This window comes from Corvus kubaryi, unplaced genomic scaffold, assembly GCF_017639235.1.
Source record: "Corvus kubaryi isolate FWS band 111438036 unplaced genomic scaffold, C.kubaryi_AGA036_p1.0 37392, whole genome shotgun sequence".
In the NCBI taxonomy this organism is placed as follows: Eukaryota; Metazoa; Chordata; class Aves; order Passeriformes; family Corvidae; genus Corvus; species Corvus kubaryi.
This window is the reverse complement of record NW_024581131.1, coordinates 14,306,390-14,328,325: the sequence shown is the minus strand read 5'-3', so window position 1 is coordinate 14,328,325 and position 21,936 is coordinate 14,306,390. Positions and strand designations below refer to the sequence as shown.

Sequence of the window (21,936 nt, the reverse complement as noted above, 5' to 3'; positions counted from 1 at the left end):
CACAAAGGGCACCGCGCATGCGCGGCGCGTGGGGCGGGGCGTGGGCGGGGCGGCCGCTGCTGTTCCCTCACGGAGCCGCGCGCTGTCCCCGCGCTCCGTTCCGTGGGTGCTCCTCCGGTGCCCGGAGATCCGCGGAGATCAAGGATCGCGCCTTGGCCGCTGCCGCGGGCAGGACATCGGTGGCCGCCGTCGCTGGCGGCAGAACCCGAGCGGCGCGGTGCGCGTTGCTTGGCCGGCCCGGGCGCGGCGGCCCCGCCGGCGGCGGCGGGAAGGTGAGCCGGTGTTGGCGCCGAGGTCTGTCGGTCGGTCACGGGGCGGGAGCGGCGGGGCGGCCGCTCTGCGGGGAGAGGCCGCGGCCGCCGCCCGGCCGGTGCTGGCCTCGTCTCTGCCCGCGGGCTCAGGAGGGCGGGCGGGATCCGGGCCCGGTGCCCAGGCCGCGGCGCGGTGCGGCGCAAGCCGGGCCGGGGCGGAAGCCGAGGCGTCGCAGCTGCCGGGCCGTGCTTCGTGCTGGCGCTGCACCGGCGGGCTGCTAAAGCCTTGCCGAGGGACAAAGACCGGGCTAAAGTAGAATATGTTCAGATTCCCCGTTTCTTCTTGTACTCGGGTGAAGCAATGAGGAGACAGGGTTTCTTGATTGGGAACTTGCCTCCGATCTTGTGAAGTGCAGGACAGAGCAAAATGTGAATTTCTTCAGTATAGCTTTAGACATAACTTAATTAGGTGTGAGAATAACAGTAGTGGATTTTACCGTGGGTAAAGGAAGGTAAGTGACGTACAGAGGATATATGTGGGGTGCCTGACTTCATTCTTAAAAGCTCAGAGGAGTTGAATGCATGTGACATCATTTTTGGATTTGTTCTGTGACATAAAAAAAAAACAACACCAACAATAAAATATCTTTAATTTTACAAGTAAGGAAAATCGCCTCTGTATAGGGCATTGAGCAGAGTTTTCCTGAAGACTTATTTAAGAAAACCCTATTGAATTGCAGTCTTCCATGTTAAACTTTTTGGTCTTTGCAAATGTCTCTGTAATCCTAAAACAGGTATATTGAGGATGACATGGAAGAAGCATGTGGTATGGTTGCTGCAGGACGTCGTACCTGAAAAGTCTTGTCATCTGTGTCAGCTGAGATTGTAATTTTTATCTGTGTGGCAGCAGGGTCTGCCTGTTGTGAATTTGTGATTTTCATGCAGAGGATAATACTTTTTAGTTATATAGGTGTCATCTTTTAGAAACCTTCATAGGTTGTTCTTGCTGGTATTATTCATAACACCTAAACTTATTTACAGTGGAAGGGATAAAGAGAAACTGATTTTCTTTTCTATTTTCAGTTTTATTTGAAGTCTTTTACTTGGGTTTTCTTATTTGTGTGGGGATTTCACACCATGGGAAGAGAGGAAAGCATAGGGTGGAAGTCAATAAGTAAATTAGAGCTCTGAGGAAGTGTAATTCCTGATGGTTTTTTTCATTCCTTTTTCCAATTACTTGGATTTCTAGCTAATTTCACTTATAAAAGTTAAATAGTTTCACAAGCATCCCATATGTAATCTTTTATAACCTTTTCTCTTTTTCATTGAAGGTGAAGATCAACTACAGTAACTACAGTAAGATAGCTCTGAATACTAGTTTTCTTGTTAATTAACTTTCAGCCCATTAATTGCCTTACTAGATGTGAATTCTTCAAGTTTATCAGTATGGCTCTGACTGTAATGCTGCTGAATGGTACTTCCTTCCGTGGTGGATGCTGCAGGCACAAAGTTTTGCTCTCCTTACTTGGACCTTTCCTCAGCAATTCAAAATTGTACAGCAGCTACAGGAGGCCAGGGGCAGAGCCTGAGAAAAAACTGTCTTGGCAGAATGCTGATTTCAGCTTTAAGAAGGGCATTGATCACCTAAAGACTCAGCTAAGCTTGCTGAAGAAGGAAACCCAAGATTATTTACTAGGACCTGGAGGCCATCCATTAAGTCAGCACTTGTTGGAACAAACAAAGGTGTTGTGGCAGTTTCGGAGCCAAGAAGATTTAAATGAATGGGTTATTTCCTCTGATGTAGAGATTGGAGGGAAAAGTAAAATTTACCTCAAATTGGGTAGGAATAACCAGGCTGCTCTGCTGTATGGAACCCTCAATACAGAAGTACCTCGTGATGGGGAGACAAAATACAGTGGATATTGCAGTATGAGATCCAGACCGGCAGTGGTAAGTACAGCTCCGTGTTTGCACAGCTTCTGTTACTGAATCTGAGGGTGTTTGTGGAATGCCAGTGACAGCAAGTGGCCTGCTCTTTACTGCTGATCACTTTCAGGAGTATTAGACTTTCTCTCAGAGATGTAATTGCTGCTGTATCCTTTGACCTGCGAGGAACTTACATTTTTTCTTGGATTTTGTTTTCCTTTCTTAGAAAAGGAATAATTCATGTTTGATCTTTTACTTATGTACAATAGACCACCCTGTTTGCAGCATCCTTACAAATGAAGGATCTGGAATGAATCTTTATATCCAAAATTGGTATGATTAAAATAGACATCTTTCTAAGTTTGAAGTTAATTGAATGTGTCATAAGTAAGAATTTTCTGGGCTTTGACTTGGTCTATTCATCAAACTTGGTTAGGGTGAATGAACTCATCTTCTCACAGGAACAGAAAACAATGCTTTGAAATGGACTTTTTAAAGGTCTGCCTCCTACTGTAAGTCAGAAAAAGCAAAACACAAACCTTTGATAGCTCAGAATTGAGCAAAATAGACCAGAAATGGATGTGCTTATTATGGATATGCCTTGTTTCATCCCTTATTTCTAAGCACCTTTAAAAGCAAAGGAACATTTTCACTCAGTGGATAAAATCTTTAACTATTTAATGTGTTCTGTTGTTTGTGTCTTGTCACAAGTACTCAGGTAAATAATTTCTGGGCCAGAATCTTGGGGAGCAGAGAATGAGAGTAACCAAAATCAATGGGTTAATGAGAGGCACATGAACACTGATTAAAATGGTGGCATTGGATCAGATGAGTGGAACAGCAAGTGGAGTGTTGCCTGAGTTAAACTCTCAGAACTGCTACTGACTTGTGCAAATGTGACTCAAACTTTCACCTCCTAATTCTGAAGAAGTGGAATGTATCAGTCCATCTTTAGTTAAGTAGAAAGGCTCAAAACTGTTAAAACCATAAAATCAAGTAGCTACACACCTTATATTAATATATTGATGATCTACTCGTTCTGTTACCTACAAGATGAGTTGGTAGAAGGATAGCTGATAGGTAATTGTAGTCGTGCTGTAAAATAAAGGCGAAATATCTGAATTTTTGGTGCTAATTTTGACTTCTTGGCAGTTCTGACCAATAACCCTGACCCCTGCCCCTCATTGCTCTGAGTGACCTCAGTGTAGTTCTCTGAAGACTCTTGGATATGCCATCATGCAAATGACAACATCAGGATTTTTCAGATCTTTGGAAAAAATGCAGTAAAGATTTAGACATGATTGCAATCTTATTATTTTACACAGTTAATGGAAAAAAATGTTGGAAAACATTAAATGCTCCCAGTGTTTGTTAGTCTTCAACTGGGAAGTTATCAAAGGGGATAATTATTTCACTGCTTCAATTCCCTGTCATCACTTCTCAATTATGTAGAACTGAGCACAGAATATTAAACTTAATGAACTACATAAGTACTGGTCCGTCACCATGGCATTTGTGTACTTGCCTGGTAAGGAATTCAGTCTTTAGGAAGGAGGTCTGATTTCTGATACTTAGAAGATTGTGCCTTATAATGAGTGTGAGTCCTCAGAGTGGCAATATTGCAGTTTTTGGTCTCTAATGTACTGATGAAGGAAATTCAGTGAGCTCAGCAGCCAGGATGATGACAGTGTAGCTGTGTTCACTATGTTACAGTAAATACTATCTGACATAATAACAAGGGCAGTGATCAAAGCAACAATGCTTTGTTCCTCATAATGAAAGTGTCCCTTTATTACGGAGAAATAATTCTGTTTATTAATAATTTGTAGGGATCTTTTAACAGGAAGAAGCATTATGACTGGTCAAACTTCAACAGTCTGTATTTACGTGTCCGTGGTGATGGCAGACCTTGGATGGTAAACATTTATACAGATCCTTACTTCTCTCACCAAAAGGATGACCTCTACAGCTACTTCATGTTCACCCAAGGAGGCCCATACTGGGAGGAAATAAAGGTTAACTAATGAATCTTTCAAACTAATGACACTCTTGGGGTCCTGGCCAAAACATGGGAAGGGGAATTCTTTCAGCATTCACAGTTTGTTTCAATTGCTGTCCACTCGATGTTTTCTTTATACAAGACGTACTTTTGGCTTGGGAGTTCCCAAAACTGGACTGGGGGAGGGCACACTGTGTCAATTGTGTTAAAGAATTGATCCACCATCTGTTCCCCTTAATGCCTACTGTTGGCTCTTACTGGAGTAATGGGATAGATACAGCAATTGAAACTTAGCAGGTGTTCCCATGAATATTCTCTGTGATAACCGTTTTATCTCTAATACAAATGGGTGTAGGCCGATGTAGGATTTGTTCCATGCAACAGGATTTGCTTAACTCCCAGCCTCTCTGGAGTCAGTCAGACTCAGGAGTTGGGGTTTGTCATTTGTGACCCTTGATTCTGTGACACAAAATAATGTTTTTAAGAAGTGTGAGTTGTGGCTCTTCTGATGCAACTTGGGGACCTTTTGTAATTGTCTGATGACAATGATAAGGAGGTTTGCACATCCTTACAAATTGGTGTTGAGTGTTTCATGATACCATTGTCCAATCGTGGGAACAGCCTGTGTTTCACAGATGAGGAGCCAGGAGGATGAAAGTCGGTGTGTCATTGCTGGCTTGGATGTTTTCCTCTCACCAGCCACCAGCCAGCCCTACTTTCTTGCTCCCACTGCTTTCAAAGAAATTGTTACATTATCCTGAAGTGCTTTCCTAGAGGTACTGATGTCTGAGTACGAAGTTTGCACTGTGAAATCCACATCCTAGGTACAGACAAGCTGTCAGTATGTACACATGCTAGGCTTTGCAGTAATTTCTGGTTGATGTTTTCATGTTATTGGAAGGAGATATTCTGAGTGTAGACAGCCACTTTCTGTGCTGCAGTGTTTCGTTGTGTCCCAACAGGGTAACGCCCCTGTGTGATGGCTGCAGCCACCACACCACAGGGTGGGCCTGGAGCTGGCTGTGAGTAGCCAGTTGAAAGGGTTAACGTGGGTTGTTTCTTTGTGCCAGTTTTATAAACCCAACTAATGCTAGTACCAGATATAGCACAGTGTTACTTTACTAACACATGCTTATTTTCTTTTCCCTAAGTTTCTATTTTATATACTGGTTACACTAAAGTCTGATTTTGTTTTGTTTATGTCAGATTCCATTCTCCAAATTCTTTCTCTCCAGTCGGGGAAGAGTCCAGGATAACCAGCATCCTGTCTGGTTAGACAAGGCAAGTTTTCTATAGGCTTTTTTTGAAATTTCAATTGAAAAAGCAGTATAAAGAACACACAACTGCTCTGTAAGAAATTCAGAGTTTCCTTCAAGATCATATTGGCCTGATATAGATAATTTACAAATTCTCTAATGTTTGTTATTTGAAATTGAAGGGCCTCATCTTGTTATAAGGTACTTGTTCTCATATGTGGTAAATGAAAACATAAAGTCATATTTGGGGTATTTAAAAATATTTACTAGGAGTTAAAGGGACAAATAGTACTTGATCTAAGCATCCTCCACTGAAGTTTTGTTGATGGTTATCTTATGTGTAGCATTTGACAGTAAAAGTTATGTACTTGCAGTGTAATTTTACAAACATATTTTAAAGAAACCCAAAAATCAGGGAAGCAGTGTGAAGGCAGTTTAAGAAATCTTAATAAAATGTCTTGGTCACACACACAATATTCAGAGTTGGAAGGGACCCACAGGGACCATCAAGTCCAGCTCTTAAATGAATGGCCTTCATGGTACTAATGTATGTTTTCCTAGGAACCTGGAAAGGTAGGAAGTAATTATTAAATAGGAATAAAAAAGGCAGGAAACAGTCAGTGTGTCTAGGGCTTACAAAGGAATAGATTCTTTAGAGCAGAGAGTTTGGGTGACTCCCGTAGGTATCTGTAACAATGTGATTTGGAAGAAAGGAGCTTTAAAAACTGTCCGGGCTCCAAAAGCCAAGGGGCTGCTTGTAGAGCTTGCTGCTGGGGAAGGGGATATAGCATTGAAAGCATTAGAATGATCCAGAGGAGTGTCAATGCATTTATCTAGCGTTGTTCTGTTATTTATTTAGTATACATTTGCAGTATTTATTTAGACATTTACTCATCTGACACATCCTAGGCATTATTTTCCCGAACTTACAGCAGTCCTTAAAATCATGGGCACCACTCAGACCTGCACTTTCAGCAGGGCTTTGGGGCAGCTTGAGTTCATGCGGTGGCCTGCACTGGTGACTCAACTAAGCTGTTAACAGTGGAAGTGTTTTGTAACATGTGAGAGCTGAGAGAGTATTTGGGCAAGCCACAGGCTAATAGAAAGCATGCCTGAGCCACACAGATTTGTTCTTATATATAAGAACATTATTCTAAATGGAAAACAATGGTTAAGAACCTTGTCTTACTATTAAACTCAGTAATTAAGTCTCATGCCAACTTAAAATTAAGTTTTAAAATGTCTGATTTGGTGTTTTCACAGAGTACATGGTGTATCACAATCTAGACTGATCCCTTCCATCCTTAATTACATCTTTGTTTTTCCTATTCATGAAAGAATTTTGACTTTATGAAACCGTGTTTAGAAACCCAATTGTGGTGACAGTGGCTGTACACAAAACATGAAGGATAAAAGTAGCAGTGTTGCTTTAGGCTCGGGCCATTTTAAATCAAGGGTTTATTAACACAGTGGTAGAAAGGCAAATGTGGAGTAATTTCCCTCTGGGGTGTGTATTGAAAATGGGATAGTGAAGTGTTCAAGCCTTGAGAAATGCTGCTGCATTTTGAACAAACACCAGCTTAAAGTAGATGGCTGTGAATGGTACGTAAAATGTAGAAGTGGGAGATATAACTGAGTTTGATTGTAATGTTATAAATACTGTTCTACCTCTATGTGTCTTTTAATTAGATTAGAACCCTTGGATTCACCATTGGAGATAAAGTAGATGGTCCATTCCAGCTGGAGATTGATTTTATTGGTCTGCTAAAGGACAGAGCTCATAGAGAAGAGTTCGCCTATGAAACATATGACAAGAACACTCCAGTCTAAGTTGGGCTGGTGTCCTTTATAAATTCTTTAGATACTTGGTTTATTTTTATAAAATACTTCTTAACATGTGGCTTTTAACAACTTGAAGAGCCTGTGTAAACATTAAAGAGATAAGTGCATGAAGCGTGACAGCACTGGCATCTTTGAACTCTCAGAGACAGAATCCTGGAGAGACTGTACATACATGGACTGCAACATAGCCTTAGAGGAGCTGTGATGTTCTTACAAAGTAGTAACTCTTCCCTAGGTAAGTTTTGGCTTATGTCCTGACCTTTACTGAAATAAAAGCATTTCATGAGTTTTTTGTTCTTTTTTGTACATCACTTTCATTTTCTGCATTATGTGGTTTGGTGACAGTTGTAAAACACTTTTAACAGTTTTATACTGAAAAGAGTATGAGATTTAATACCCTGAGGACTGGTGCTTAAGTGTGACTCAGCTACTGAAATTTACAAAGAGCAGCACCTAAAGTGGAAAAGGCAGAAGTATTTCAACCTTTCATTTTGGCTCCTCTGGATAGCTAAAAAAAGAAAAAGCTGCCACTGCCAAGGTGGAAATAAGAGCTATGCAGCAGGCTTGACTTTTCCTTTAAAGCTGTTGAGCATAATCCTACAATGTTGCAGAGCTAAAGTTGTTGGAAAGAAGTAATGCTCCAAAGAAGGGGTGGAAGGAAAAGCCCAGCTCTGTCTGCTCCCTGAGGAGGCACAGCGTGGCTTACTTAGCACCATTACAGGGCAGAGCAGATTCCACTTTTGCTGTGTGCAGTTAGCCTAACTCAGCTGTGTTGTAAGAAATCACAGCCTCAACTGGTGGCACAGAAGCTCAACACCTCCCTTTTTCAGAGAACTCCAGTTTTCAGTAATTCAAGATAACCAGTCAGCACTTGCTTTGTAAAGTGTATGTTTCAGCTGTCAAATTTAAGTAATCAAAGCACTGACCTGCTCCACAGTGACCTTGCTTAAGTATACTCTAGAAATATTAAATGTACCTGTATTTTATATGGAAGAGACCACAATGAAGCAAGCTGAAACAGGATCTTGTACTATCAAGTCAACAGCTTAAGTGCAGAAGGATGAGGGTTATTATTTCTAAAGATACCAGAGCAAAGATCTTTCATGGAGTGGCAGGCAGGTGAGTTTGTGAGGAAAACTTGGCACAGGAAAACACAGTAGTAAATACAAGTGTGAACAAAAAGAGTGCTACAGTAAGGAAGCAGTTATACATAGTATACTAAATGATAAAGCCACTGATAAACAGGAGAGATACAAAATATTTATTTTCCCCATTCAGTTTATAAAAGAAATAGCTTGTTCTTGACATTGCAACATATATTTGATAGGACACTAAATTCGGTGAAACATGTATTTGCTCAACAGCTGAGATTACAACTGCTAAATTACCTTTCTAGTTCTATCCCTAACAAATCCAGACAACTTTTCTATGTATTTTTTAATGTAAAAATAACAACTGCTTTTAAAACCAAAGTATTGAATGTGCCTCAACACTACTCTAACCTCTTTTAAGCATCTTGGAGATGAAAAGCAAGAGAATTTTGTTAACATCTGCTATTTACCATAGAAAGGAACAAAATCTTAACTGCTCAAAGCATCAAAGTTGGTAATTTGTAAATTCAGTTGTGACTTTTTTTTTTAAAAGGTAGTTTACAATTATGTTATGCTGTAAGCTTTTTGTTTTCCAGAGAGCTTGCATGCTTTCTCCTCTCTTTGAAATTCCCTACTATGTCATAAGCATGCAATTAGAAATGCTGAATACTTGCTGCAATTTAGAGAATTTAAGGATTGATCTGGAGAACAGGGCAAGCAGGTACTTCTAGCTCTTGTCATTTTGAATATTGTGGAACATTTTGAAGCTTGCTGTTCAAAGCCTGCATTCTAGCACACAACAAGTGCATTCTGATGCGCAAGCCTATCCTAAGTTGCAAGGAGGCTTCTTGAGCATCTTTTTTCCGCTTGTATTTTCTTCTTGAACATATTTTAGTCAAGTAAATTAGTTAAATGAAAACATTATGAAGCAACAAGAGAATTCTAAGCCCCTGAAAGTTTGGAACTCTCATCTCAGTGGAGAAGTTGATCAAAGAAATATTATGCTCAGGGCACATTACAAGGTCTCCTTAATTGCTCTCTGGATTCCAGTAGCTAATAGCAACCTGAACCATACACAGACAGCACAAGCCTTTACATGACAGGAACAGTATTTACAGTGATGTCTTAGTTAGGACTTCTTATTTGTCCTAACACACAGATAGGCCTCTACGTTTTCCAAGAGCATGAGCCTTTTTCTTTTTTCTGTCTTGCTCAAGTGTCTCACGCCTTTCTTCCCTGGAGGGGGGGGGGGGGAAAGAGACCATATCAAGTTATATTAAAGGTAGAGACACAAGCAACCAAAGGAATCTGAAGCTGACCACAACTTAACACCCATTTAATCAGCGTACTGCCTTTGCCATAGGCAGAGATAACAGTACCATTATGGACTGAATTCAAACATACTTCTGCTCAGACATACAGGTCTAACACACAAGGTAACAGCATGTCAATATTGACAGCTTCTTCCAAGATGAAGGTAAATCTCCAAATTGTGAAACTGATACCTTTCATGGAAAAAAAGTTTAACAAATTCAGAGCAGCCTTTCCTGTTGGCTTTCCTGAAATTCAGCAGTCATTGGAAGGAGAAATAGCTTCAATACAAAAAAAGTATTCTTTCCCAAATTACATTTAAATCCTAAAAAGAAGAATGAATCATCATATTATTTTAAGTAACACTATTCATAAAAAGACTAGTGGTATACTAACCTTGTCTGGAGATGTGGCTGTTTGTAATCTTTCTTACGTGAAGAGATATTGCTACCACCAGACTTACTGAGAACAGCATTTTCTTTAAATTCTCCCCATGGCTTTAGTCGTCCTACAATTTAGGAGCAAAAAGAGAGACTAGTTCAGTAATTCTTACCATGAATTTATCCTAGCTAGTCTGTTACTTGGTGATGGTCTTTAAGATGAAATGCCTCTTCAAGCTGTATTATCAGATTCACCAGCCCATTCCCTACAAGTAGTTCTTCTGTAAGTAGTAACAGGTACTTAGAAGTAACACTCAGCATGCAAAGTTCAGCTTCTCACATGAGATTAAAAAAATCCACCTCACTGTGTAAGAAATATTTCATATTTCCTGTACATACATCTATTTAATGGAATACAAGGATATTTATTCTTGTATTTATGGGCTGTTGGTCATAAAATCTTAATCTTCAGTGGGAGGTTCTTAAAGTATATACTGTGAAGAAATTTAAAGCATACTATGTGGGAACCCAGAGAGAAAGGAAAAGGGGCAGGAAAGGAGACTGCAAACTTCACTATTGCTGTTTGTATCAATGCGCCCCTGGTAGGAACAGGGGGGTGTAAGGGGTGTGAGCAACGCAGACTGCACAGGCTCAACGTACCTTTATGTGGCTGATACCGAAGTGGCCGAGAGAGACTTGCTTTGAGATCAAATGTCTTCTTTCCACTTGTGGGTTCTGCAGGTTGAGCACCAAACTTGAAGGGGGTAAGAACTACAAAAGGCATCAAGATACCATAATTAGAGTTGCAAGAGCATCAATGTACACAGAAAGTTGGAAAGTGCCTGTGAAGACCACACTACAATTATCAAGACCAAAGAGCCATTAAGTGCCCCTGCTGACACCTCTAAAGATAGAATTGTACAAACAAAGCTCACTTGAAATGGGGAGCTTCCAGGTCTGGAGAGGGCAAAAGTTGTAGAGTACTGGCCCTTTAGCTGTGATTATACTATGGAAGAGCACATACAGCTTCATGTGTTTTTCTAGTCCTTCAAACCAAGTTGTGTTTCTCCATGATTTTTGGAACCAAGTGGTTTTTCACATTAAACAAAGAAGCATTCTTTTGGAACAGGCCAGCTTCAGATTAGCATGGAACTTAGCTTGCCCCTTAAAAACATCACTATTATACAGCAAACCAGGCAGCTCCGGGTTCTTGACCTGTGCAAATATCCCTGTGATGCTAAGGGTGTCAATGGCTGGATAGCAGAGCTGTTGTGCTGCTGCAGAGATCATTAGTAATCAGAAGACTTCTGATTTTTCTTAATTTTAGTTCCTGAGTTGATCAGGGTGCTGAGGCTGGTAACAGGTTGTACTAAAGCACAGCTAGAAGCCTGATGCGTGCTTAACCCCACAAGGAGAGTGAGACCTCTGAGAAAGTATCAGGAATTCCTCTCACTGCAGACAGGGTGTCCCTGTATCTGCTATATGAATCTTTTGCTATGTAGTCCCTAAAGGGCTAGAAGATTTTCTGCCCTCTTTTCTGTAGGTAGCTAGGTACCATATGTTTAAGACATGGCACCTAAACATTCAATTCAAACCACTGGAAAACAAAGAAACTACTGCAGTTCTGAAGAACCAGTCGTAAATAAGAGATTTAAATTAAAACCTGGGTCTACATGACATTTGTTGTTAAAAACTTATAATTTAGTAAGACAAAAGTCTTGATCTGAAAGAGCCAAATATTCACCATCCACTTTACCCTTTGATGCAGTCAGATCATTATTTCTTGCATTTCCCTTACTGTTCTTCTGACTTATACATTTGCAGCTCTTTTGAGTGTCAGGTGTGCAGATCTCCTCCATGTATGGAGACATTCTAGATGGAGTCTTGATTAGAGAGCGTTTGTGCTCATTATCTTTTGTGGCTTCTGAGAACCTGAAAGTTATTAGAAACATGAAGACAAATTTAGTCACCTACAAGGAATGTAAGCCATCTGCCAAAATACAGAAAGTTCTGCATTCTACTTTTATTAACTACAGGTAGAAAGATCTACTGTGTGAAAGATGTTCACAGCTTATGCAAAAACTGCACTAAAATACGTTGTTGGTATAACATTAAGTTCTGAGCCAGCATCAACAGCAGTAAGTAATATGACAAACTACAAAGAACAGACTTCCTTTTTATTTTGGAAAGCAAATATATTTGGATGCAATAAGCAAGTAGATTTATTCACCAACAGATATGATTTACTTTAGATCTGGATTCTGTATTCTGGAGTCTGCATATTTCGTTAGTTTTAAAATTCAGATTAAGAAAAACTGAAAGCCAATTAACTATCAGAATGCTAGACCTCGAAGAGCTACAAGAGGAAGAAGCTGGAAATTTTTAAACACCCAAGTTACCTGCATTCCAAGACACACGCACATTCTGTATGTATGTGTGTATATGCACATTTTTTAGGGATACTTGTGAGTACATGCATAAAATTCAAAATCTTGAATGAAGTAACATCCACATCAAAAAGGTACTAAGAATAAGCTATAAGCTTGCAAGATTCAGAAAGACAGGGAGTAAATGTTGAGGAAAGCTATGTTTTTATGGGCAAGCAAGTTTATGATGAAGTACAACTTGCAAGATCCATCACGGTGCAAATTTGGACCAGTGGAATGGAAGCAAATTCTAAAAGTAATGTTTTGGTTTACATATTGCTAGGAATCAATAAGGGGTGCAGTGGAGACATCCAAGCTCATCCAAGAGGACACTAGGGGCAGTGTATTTTTTTCATTTGTTATCTATTGAAATCAAAAAGAGGACTTTTAAAGTAAAAACAAAGCCACTAAGTTTGTAAACTTGATTTTGACCTTTGAACAGCAAAAGACCTGCATTCCAAAGTGACATAATTATATATTATCAGATACCAGTATGAGAAGTTGCATTATCTGACTTAAGAACAACAATCCCACACACACTTTATTCAGGAACAAAAAAAAGCCCCAGCAGCCATGGTCTTGGCACGCAAAAGTTGAAAAGTGAAGGTCATCAGAGAAAGTAACACAACCAAGGCCTGCAAACAACCGTAAATTGTTAGCAAAGGGAGAATGTCTAATCAGAACTTCAGTCCCTGTGGAAACTTTAGTAAACTGATTAAAGTCAAAATTGGTATGATAGTTAGAAGTCAACAAAGAAATAGTAGAAATAAGGGCTTTCACTACAAAGAAATCCAAGCAAAAGGACATTTATCAATAGGATACCATAAGGACTGCCCTTTCAATTCCTTCTTTTAAAAGGTTTCTTGATCAAGACTTGAGGGAAATTATTAATAAGCTAATAAAATGTACTGATAACAGAAGTTCAGGAAGTATTAACACTAATAGAGAATTAGATTACTGTGGAGGAATGATGACATACACATGGTATTCTAAAAAGAAATAAGATGAGGTATAATAGCATTGAGTATGAGTTCATTCATTTAGCAATTCCTCATGACTTTCTGGTGTCAGCTTGGTTCCCATCTGCTAGAAACAATCTGCTTATAGTAGTCAATCACAAGAGGACCCCTGCTGTGACCTGAAGGGGAGGGGAAGTATAGGACAAAAGGAAGAAAGTACCTAAAAACCCCAAATGATGAGTCCATTGCAAGACTTACCTGGAATACTGAATAGAGTTCTGATTAAAAAATTTTAAAGATAAATTAATTCAGATAAACAGAAACTATTAGGTTGCCTGGCAAAATGGAAAACCTAACACAGTAAGGGAAGAAAAATAATTGGCTTGAGCAGTTTAGCAAAATGAAAGCCAGGATTTGAGATTCCTCTAACAGACATAAAAATGAAGAAAGAAGATAGTAACAGAGCAGTAAGGCTTAAACCAGCTACAAAGCCAGGCTGGAAGTTAGTAATCAGAATTAGTCTTGCATAGTTCATGTTTGGAAGAGAAATGATGTAGTAAAATCTCTGTCAGTGTTGATTATTTCACGTGTATCATATCAAATGGCTTGCTGGTAGCTTTGGTTTGTTCTTTTTACCTGACATTCATTTTGGATGTTGAAAGTACAGAAGGATTAAATGAAGATCTCTGGGATAAAATACTCCGATTAGCAGCATTCAGAGAACTGCGTGGTGAGCGCCGGAGGTTACTAGGAGTGCAGGTGTTGGAGAATCTGCCTCTTTCTGGATTTGGGCTGAATAAAAATCTTTTGCCACTGGCTTGTTTCTAGGGAAAAGCAAATTCTGAGTTACCAGACTCTGCTGAAAAATTACCTACAAAGCAGGCAAGAAGAAAGGAAAACAAACAGTGCATCAGAAGCATATGGCCTCTTCAAGTTTTCTCCCTTCTATTTTTCCTCTTTAAAAACTTATTTTAAATGTAAATAGTTTTTTTATTATTATTAAACTGACCTGACAACACATACCTTAGAATGTGGAGTGTCTTTTTCTGATACTCTTAAGAGAATTGATTTTCTGACCATTGGCACCTGCCAATAGTAATTTGTCTGAAGTACACAATGATGCAATATATGTCATTAAAAAAATAAATGTAGTCTTCAGGAGTTTGATTCATTGTGACTGTTTGATATGGACCTGGCAGTGCTAGAGTAACCAACCTGAACAATTCTAAGGCCATTGACGTACTCATTCATACATTCATTGACACATTACTGTCACTTTTTTAGGCTCTACTGCACTTTGTGAGAGGCCCTGTTAGCAGCTTGCACCCACGTGAGGGTGAAATACAGGAACTGAGAACATATACTGCATGTATTTTAAAGGAGAGTCATATGCAGCCATTGGATGATAGTTCAGGCACAGAAGAGAAACTTAATATTTCATTCCTGCTCTTTGAAAAATAACCTATCCCTTGCTTAAGTTCTACAGCAATTCAACAGCTGTAAACAAAAGTTCCAGGAGATCTTTCACAAAAGTAATTGTGACAATTATTTTTACTCAAAACCAACAAGTTAGTTGTTGGTTTCTACAGCTGTACACTGTTAACATGTAAAAACTTGTATAGTTACATAAGTTATATACAAATAACTATATAACTAGTTATGTAGGACTACAGTTAAATTACATTGGTTATAACATTACACTGCATGTTCACATGACCAGCTACTCACTGATCTAAAGAGACCTGAAAAGACTTTTACAGACAGGCCCTGGAAATAAATGAATATGCCAACAATGGGTATCCTCCTGTGTTATCTCTTACCTTAACTGTGCTGCAATTTTCATTCAGTTTTTTTTTCCTCTCGATGTAGTCAGCAATAGATTCCATTTTCTTGAACTGAGCCTCGTGCAACTTTTTAAAGTCTAAGAAGTTCCAAAAATAAGAAGATTCACAGATCTGATATGGTCCTAAGGAAGTTTAATACTTCATAGGAGAATGTTGTGACACCTATTGTTATGGCCTCAAAGAAAACACTGCATCCCTCTAATTAAAGGCTGTAGACACAGCTGACCAAACAGGACCAAAAGAATCTATTTCACCAGCTACATGGCCAGCTACCTGGTAATCTGGAGGATTATAGAACCATGGTTTGGGTTGGAAGGGATCTTTAAAGATCATCTAACCCAACCCCCAAATTCTGCAGTTGAAGAAAACAATAAATACTTCTGCATTTGAGATTATTTAATGCATTTTAAGAAGTGATGAACATGAGCTAATGTATAGTAGTACAGCACAACCATAGTATTTATAAAGTGAAAACTAAACAAGCAGGAGTAACAGTAATGTGTTCCTGTTCTTTGAAAAATCACTAATTGCAAGTATTGTATCCAAAAGTCACCAAAATGTTCAATAAACCAGTTTTTTAACATACATGCCAGTCATTTACTACTATGAATTTACAAGCTGGAATATGTACCTTGAAATGTAACCTTTGGGAAATATTTTTTGCTTGCTTGCTTTTTAAAGAGAGAATATTCTCTTCTTTGAACAGGAATAGAAATTTGAGTTGTGAAGAACTAAGTCAAGTCTCCCTTTACACAGAGAAAACACATCTATTTCTAAAGATGGTAGGTTATCTTACTTGGTGTAGTAGCTGTTGTTCCTGTTCTTGCAGACCTAGATGCACGGCCTACACGTAGAGGAATCTTCCCTCCTGCAGGATGAGCATCACCTGGTACAGTAAGATTAGACAAAAGCATTAGAACTCCTGGAAGATGATTTAAAGTAATCACAGTGGTTTTAAATAGTGTTCCAATATTTGTTTCAAAACACATTTTATCTCCTCAAGGGTTTAGGTTTTGAGAAATAAAACCAGCTGGAATAGATATGTTCTAAGTCTCTCAAAAGTGTTTTAATTCGTTTGTCAATAATAACATATCTTGTAAAACCTCAAGCCCAGCATGAACCCTAAAGTCATATTAGGCTAGTATCTTACGATAGGTAGTAAAATATTTTTCAGGAAAAGTTAACAAGAGAACTGTGCTTGTGGTAAGCAAAGCAGACTTTAAATTCACAGGCCTTGATCTGTGTTTTTTAAATGCTGATAACAAAGAAGAAATACCTTTTGACCAACTTTTCTGCCACTGCCTTATTTACATACAGAGTCCAAGTTGTTTTTGTCACCTCTGCTCTCAGGTACAGTAACAAGCTCATGTTTACATTTTAATGATTAATTTTCTTAAGAAAAAAATCAGGTAAAGACTTTATATCAAGTTCATTCATATCAAAACCAAACATTTGCTTTTCTGTTCATTCACATCCCCTCAGAAGTAAACTTAGATGACCTTAATATATTGAAAGAAATCCTTATTGGAATACTTATTGGAAACAAGTAAGGGCGTGCAGTTAAAACTAATGGTTGAAAAATCAACTTGTCAATATTAAATGCAGACACTTGTTACTACAGCTATAGGAAGAGATGAGCACTGTTCCAGCTGTCAGGATGAGTGCTGCCTCAACCCAAGCATCCCCCACATACTCTCTTGCTTTTCTTTTTAAAAAAACAACCTTCATAGAAAATCACAGATTTTTGAGTTAGTTCAAAATTATTGGTGGTCTCCCATAAGATTGTCCTTGTAAATTCTATGGAACAACAAGAATATCCATAATAAAACTTACAGACTACAAACACTGAGCCTAACAGAGCAAATGCAGGTGTGCATTTTACTTGACAGACCCACAATACCAAGAATTAATCAGATTGGGTAGGCAAAGTCATCTCTTCATGTCAGCTGCATACACAAAGGAGTGGGGGATAAATTAATTCATATTTTCAGAGGTATCATGTTTGAAGGACTAAAAACACCACCAGATGAAAAAGTGATCCACTGGAATATATTCAGACACTCTTAGGTAGTTCAAACAAATTATAAAGGATTCTGTCTCTGTTATTTTCTGCTAATTTTACTCCTGGAAAGAAAAAGATAAAACTGTTCACCTGTAGAAAAAGATAAATGAAGCATGAGGAAGCAAGTCCTCCCTTTCTTGCCACTTCTTAAAAATCCAACTAACACCTCAAGAGCATTCCAAAAGGCACTGATCCTTTTGGAAGTGTAAAACTCAAATATACCCAGATCTCTGAGAACTCCTTCACTGAAAACAAGAGTTCTGAAGTCAAAGTTCTGAAGTTGGCAAAATTCCTACACTGCAGAAGTTGTGGATTTGTGTTACAATATGTTAAACAAGTAACACAAACTCAAAGCAGCCTGATTTTCTTCTGGTATCCCCAAAACAAGGTAGTGATCAACAGACGTGCCACAAAAATCCTTGAAGACGCAATAAAATGTCCCTTTTGGTTATTTGAAGTAGCACAAATTGAAGTTACTTTTTCCCAATTTTCTACTTACGTTGTTCTGCCCTGCTTTTAGTAGAAGTCTTCTCTACTTGTTTTTTCTGTCCAGTACCCATCCCTGGATTCTCAATAGCCCTCTCTTCAGCTATTTGCTTCTTGTTTTGTAATACATTCTGTCCCTTTTTGTGCTCACCCTGAGGCACTTCATTTTCTTCCATTTCAGAATGCACCTGCAATTTAAACATACTTTGTTTAACCAGTTTGTTCCAAGTGGCTATAAAGAAAGGCTGTTGTTCTGAGAACAGTGAGTCAGTGCAACAGATTGCCCAGAGAGGTGCATAGCCTTCATCCTCAAGGGTTTTCAGTATCAGATTGGATAAAGCCTAAAGCACTGTGGTCTAACCTTATAGCTGAGTCTGCTTTCATTGGGAGATTGAGCAAGAGATTTTCTGAAGTCCAAACTGAATTAACTTGTGAAATACTTACCCTGTTACTTCACAAACTTTGATATATTATAAAGCTTTTAACTGCACAGCTCTAACATTTTAGTATAAAATTGCCTTTATTCATAAAAGTTAATTATTTGCAAGTAAAAATAAATTCACTGAGGATGTTACTTTATACTGTTGTATCTTTGTATACTGTACATCTCTAACACTAACAGACTAACATTCTTCATTTTCTCATTTCCCTCCTCTACCTGAGTAAGTCTTTCAAACAGTTCTTAGCTTACCTACATCTTGTAACTCTAGAAGGAAAAGTTCTGCCTCCACCTCACCTTGAAACTTTCTCTCCCTCAGTGATACAACCCTCACAATAGAAAAATTATGATGTTTAGGCAATCGTGTGACTTCTAATGATTTTTTTCTGTATCAAAAAAGCGAGAACAGCCTTATTTTAGATAAATTCTGAAACTAGCCTAAGATTCAGAATACTGCAGTGAACTAGAGAAAGCAGATAAAGTGTTTGGAATTGTATATTTCTTAGAAGAATTTATTTTCTTGAAGCAATGACTAGCATGTAATGTCTGTTTATTATGGGATAGCACATAGTTAAGATAGACAAAAGTCAGTGCTACAAAGTACAAAAGACCAGTACCAGAATGTTTGCATATGAATTTTTATACATGTGTATACACACCCAAAGACACACATAATAAACATATACCATCTACAAGTGGTGATAGAAAAGAAATCAAGTTGTGCTTAAATTATGCTCAGAGGAAGGGAGGACAGTCAGCACACAAAAGCATGCAATGCAAATTACCTCTTTCTCATCAGAAAGCACTGGCTTTTCTTCACTGGTATTCATTTCCTCATGGGAGTTCCTCTTTTTTCTGGTTATTTTCTTTTCTTTACCACGTCTTTTTGTAATAAAAGACCCTGAATCAGACATCATTTCCTCCTGATTGCTCAGTTCATCCGATTTAATGGAAGCAGATGCACTCTTTACAGGATCCTGTAGCAGAAAAATACTATAATCAGAAGATACCCGACACAAACATAAGTTAAGTACTCCAGGGACAGTTTCAATTTCATTATTAAAAAAGTGTTTCATACAGAGGAAAAACAGTAGCATGCCATTTAGCAGTGTAGTAATCAAGAAACAGGCACTATCTAGATTCCCCTAAGCATCAAAGCTCCTTGTTTGGAGACTTTAAATACAATTCCTATTATTGTTTTATCATATTTCATTTTAATAAGATTATAAAGGCTTAATACTTTATATTTGAAATCTAACTTGCATGATGCCATGACCCTCCCACATTTGTGGAATACTCTTCACCAATAAAAACAGGACTCCTTTCATGCTTGTAAAAATTTTTTTAAAGCTGACAAGGTTTACACCAGTTCCTCAAACCTTTAAAGAAGATTTTTAGGAGATGCACTTCAAGGAAGATGTATTTTAGAAAAAGCAGATAACAAATTACTTTTTATCAAAAACTTCAAAAACGTTACCACACTCAGCAAAATAATTCAGCTTACAGAGAACACTTTTTTAAAGTTAAGAAAACAATACACAAGAAACAAATAAAGGAAGTAGCACAACTGTATTGCTTTCATTATAGTGCTAGTGTAAGTAAATTGTAGTAGATGCAAAATGCTTTCCAATTAGCATCTAGTCCCCTTCATCTAAGCATGCAAAATAATAAAATATTTTTATATTTGATACTGAATAGTGTCTGGAGCCACACAGGCAAGAATTAATATTTGTTCAGTGGAAATTAAATGTTAGTGTTCACAGAGAAGAGTTTTGTACTGATGCTGAAAAATACATTGTTAATTTTGGCAGCTGAAAGGAAATCAGCTTTCAGTCATAGAGGAGGCCAATGCAAAGCTAACATTAGCATATCTATGTCTATCAGTACATGAGTGCTTTAAACTAAGGGCACTGAGAAGAAAAAGGTATTTCTATTACAGTTCCCATCATGGTCAAAAACACCCTTCAGCATGTGCCCCGCTCAATTGGTTACAAATTAAGGATTATACTTCCTAAAAGCAAATGGCTGATTTATTATCTATTACCATATTTTCACTTTCTTCTTTTGTCCCTTCAAAGTGTTGCTTCAATGATTCCAACAATTTGTCTGCCTGAAGAGAAATCAAAACACCACATGAACCAAACAGTCCATTAAGTCATTGAAGAACTCTGTAAGCCCAACCAGCCTCCTATAAACTGATCCAACAAACAAGCAGAACATTTCCTGAATCCAACGGAATAAGACATGCCTAGGACGTCATTCGAGTCAGTCAATTAAATAAAGTGCTGAAGGCCACAGATTAATATGTAGCATATTCTCCAGAGGCACAAAGGCAAATTTCCCTGACTGGGTTTCTTCTGATCTGTCTATTTTTCAGAAGGTTAATCGTTCAATGAATGAGACAAACTGTTCTAAGCCCCACAGTGCAGCTGAACTTGAATTAAAATTGCATCAAATTTCTGCAATTCCTTCTGTCTTGGACATGCTACATGCAAAGCATTCTTTTCATCCCTCGCATACATCAGCAGTAATACTAATAAAATAACAATGAAAACACGCCATTGATAATTCAGGCTATGAAAGACTCTTAAACACTTAATTGAAAAGGGCAGCATAAAATCAATCAAAATATTCCGCAACTAACATTCCCAGAACAATTCTTACTCCTGTGAGGACAGGGAGTTGCCTTGTCCACCCAAGGTGTGGATCTTTCCTTAAGGCTTTATGCCTTCTCCCGTTGCTGGCAGCGCCTGCCAGGAGAGGCCGGGCCGTGTCACGCGTGCACCTGCGGCTCCGGGCAGGACATTGGGGCGTCCTTAAACCTCTCGCCCTTAACCTCGACTGCCAAACGCGCCCTCTCCTCCCTTAAGGTACCCTGCTGTCACTGTTCCTCCCACTCCGAGTCGTAAAAAAAACCAAAACAAATCAAACAAAACAACCACAACTACCCACGATGGAGGCAAACAGCGCTGGAACACCAGCGGGGGGGAACAGCCGGGCCGGGAGGCGAGCGGGCAGCCTCCCCGGGGGCACCGGAGCCCTGCACTCCTCCTCCTCCTCGAGCGCTTGCCCGCCTCCCAGACGTCAGCACAGCCTCCCGGGGCACCCCAGCGCGGAGCCACCGTCGCACCGCGCGGCCGGTGCCGCTGCCAGCGCCGCTCCAGACCCGGGAGGGGGCACCGCCCGCGGGGACGCGTTCCCTCGGCTCACGGCCGGGCACGGGGGCACCCCAGAACCCGGAGCTTCCCGGGCACCGCTCCTTCCCAGCCGCCCCCGCCTCACCCGAAGGTTTGCCCTCAGCCCGGCGGCCTTGGCGATGCGCTGGAGCTCGACGTATTTCAGCGCCTCCAGGGGCTGCAGCGAAGCGAGCGCCATGACAGCGGCGACACCAGCACCGACCGGCCCTGCCCGCCGCGCGCCAACCGACACCGCCCGCGCCGCCCCCGCCGTTCGAACGGGCCCGCCGCGCCAGCCCATTGGCTGGGCCGGGAAAAGGGGCGGGGCCCGGGGGCGGGGCGAGGGAGCCGCCAATGGCGGCGCAGCCCGCCGCGCGTGCTTATTTTCAACCGCGAAAAGGCGCTCCCGGCAGGGGAAGGCGCGCGCGGTGCGGGCCGCTGCCCAATAGCCTCGGGCGGCGAGGATTGACGCGGCCGCTGACCAAAGG

At 39.9% G+C, this 21,936-nt stretch overlaps 2 protein-coding genes across 4 annotated transcripts; one reads left to right on the top strand and one right to left on the bottom strand.

Annotated features, from left to right (window-relative positions):
• The first annotated feature begins 42 nt into the window (after window positions 1–42).
• Window positions 43–14,592, top strand: NDUFAF1 (NADH:ubiquinone oxidoreductase complex assembly factor 1). Of its 2 annotated transcripts, none has more exons than XM_042038467.1 (5): window positions 43–272; window positions 1,583–2,201; window positions 4,007–4,192; window positions 5,383–5,457; window positions 7,122–7,560. In XM_042038467.1, exons 2-5 carry the CDS (start codon window positions 1,698–1,700, stop codon window positions 7,260–7,262), a joined length of 906 nt encoding a protein of 301 aa, XP_041894401.1. In that variant the 5' UTR covers window positions 43–272; window positions 1,583–1,697; the 3' UTR covers window positions 7,263–7,560. The 2 variants fall into 2 exon arrangements, 1 of the variants encoding a protein (XP_041894401.1); XR_006017777.1 differs by lacking the exon at window positions 43–272 and adding an exon at window positions 14,270–14,592 and having other exon boundaries at window positions 452–2,201; window positions 7,122–7,509.
• NUSAP1 (nucleolar and spindle associated protein 1) lies at window positions 8,513–21,713 on the bottom strand. 2 transcript variants are annotated; one of them, XM_042038465.1, is made up of 11 exons: window positions 21,555–21,713; window positions 20,317–20,382; window positions 19,058–19,249; window positions 17,847–18,021; window positions 16,082–16,171; window positions 15,262–15,362; window positions 14,078–14,265; window positions 11,801–11,988; window positions 10,717–10,827; window positions 10,073–10,184; window positions 8,513–9,601 (listed from the first exon to the last, which is right to left on the bottom strand). In XM_042038465.1, exons 1-11 carry the CDS (start codon window positions 21,645–21,647, stop codon window positions 9,514–9,516), a joined length of 1,404 nt encoding a protein of 467 aa, XP_041894399.1. In that variant the 5' UTR covers window positions 21,648–21,713; the 3' UTR covers window positions 8,513–9,513. The 2 variants fall into 2 exon arrangements, with proteins under 2 accessions (XP_041894399.1, XP_041894400.1); XM_042038466.1 differs by having other exon boundaries at window positions 11,813–11,988.
• Window positions 21,714–21,936: the final 223 nt, after the last annotated feature.

Bases quoted from the DNA above. Each gene is read 5' to 3' on its own strand.
- NUSAP1 (XM_042038465.1), bottom strand. From the start codon at position 21,647: ATGGCGCTCGCTTCGCTGCAGCCCCTGGAGGCGCTGAAATACGTCGAG. The intron at 20,383-21,554 runs GTGAGGCGGGGG...ATTTCTCTTCAG, and splicing joins GGCTGAGGGCAAACCTTCGG to GCAGACAAATTGTTGGAATC. The intron at 15,363-16,081 runs GTAAGATAACCT...GGAACTTCTTAG, and splicing joins AACAACAGCTACTACACCAA to ACTTTAAAAAGTTGCACGAG.
- NDUFAF1 (XM_042038467.1), top strand. From the start codon at position 1,698: ATGGCTCTGACTGTAATGCTGCTGAATGGTACTTCCTTCCGTGGTGGA. The intron at 2,202-4,006 runs GTAAGTACAGCT...AATAATTTGTAG, and splicing joins TGAGATCCAGACCGGCAGTG to GGATCTTTTAACAGGAAGAA. The intron at 4,193-5,382 runs GTTAACTAATGA...TGTTTATGTCAG, and splicing joins CATACTGGGAGGAAATAAAG to ATTCCATTCTCCAAATTCTT.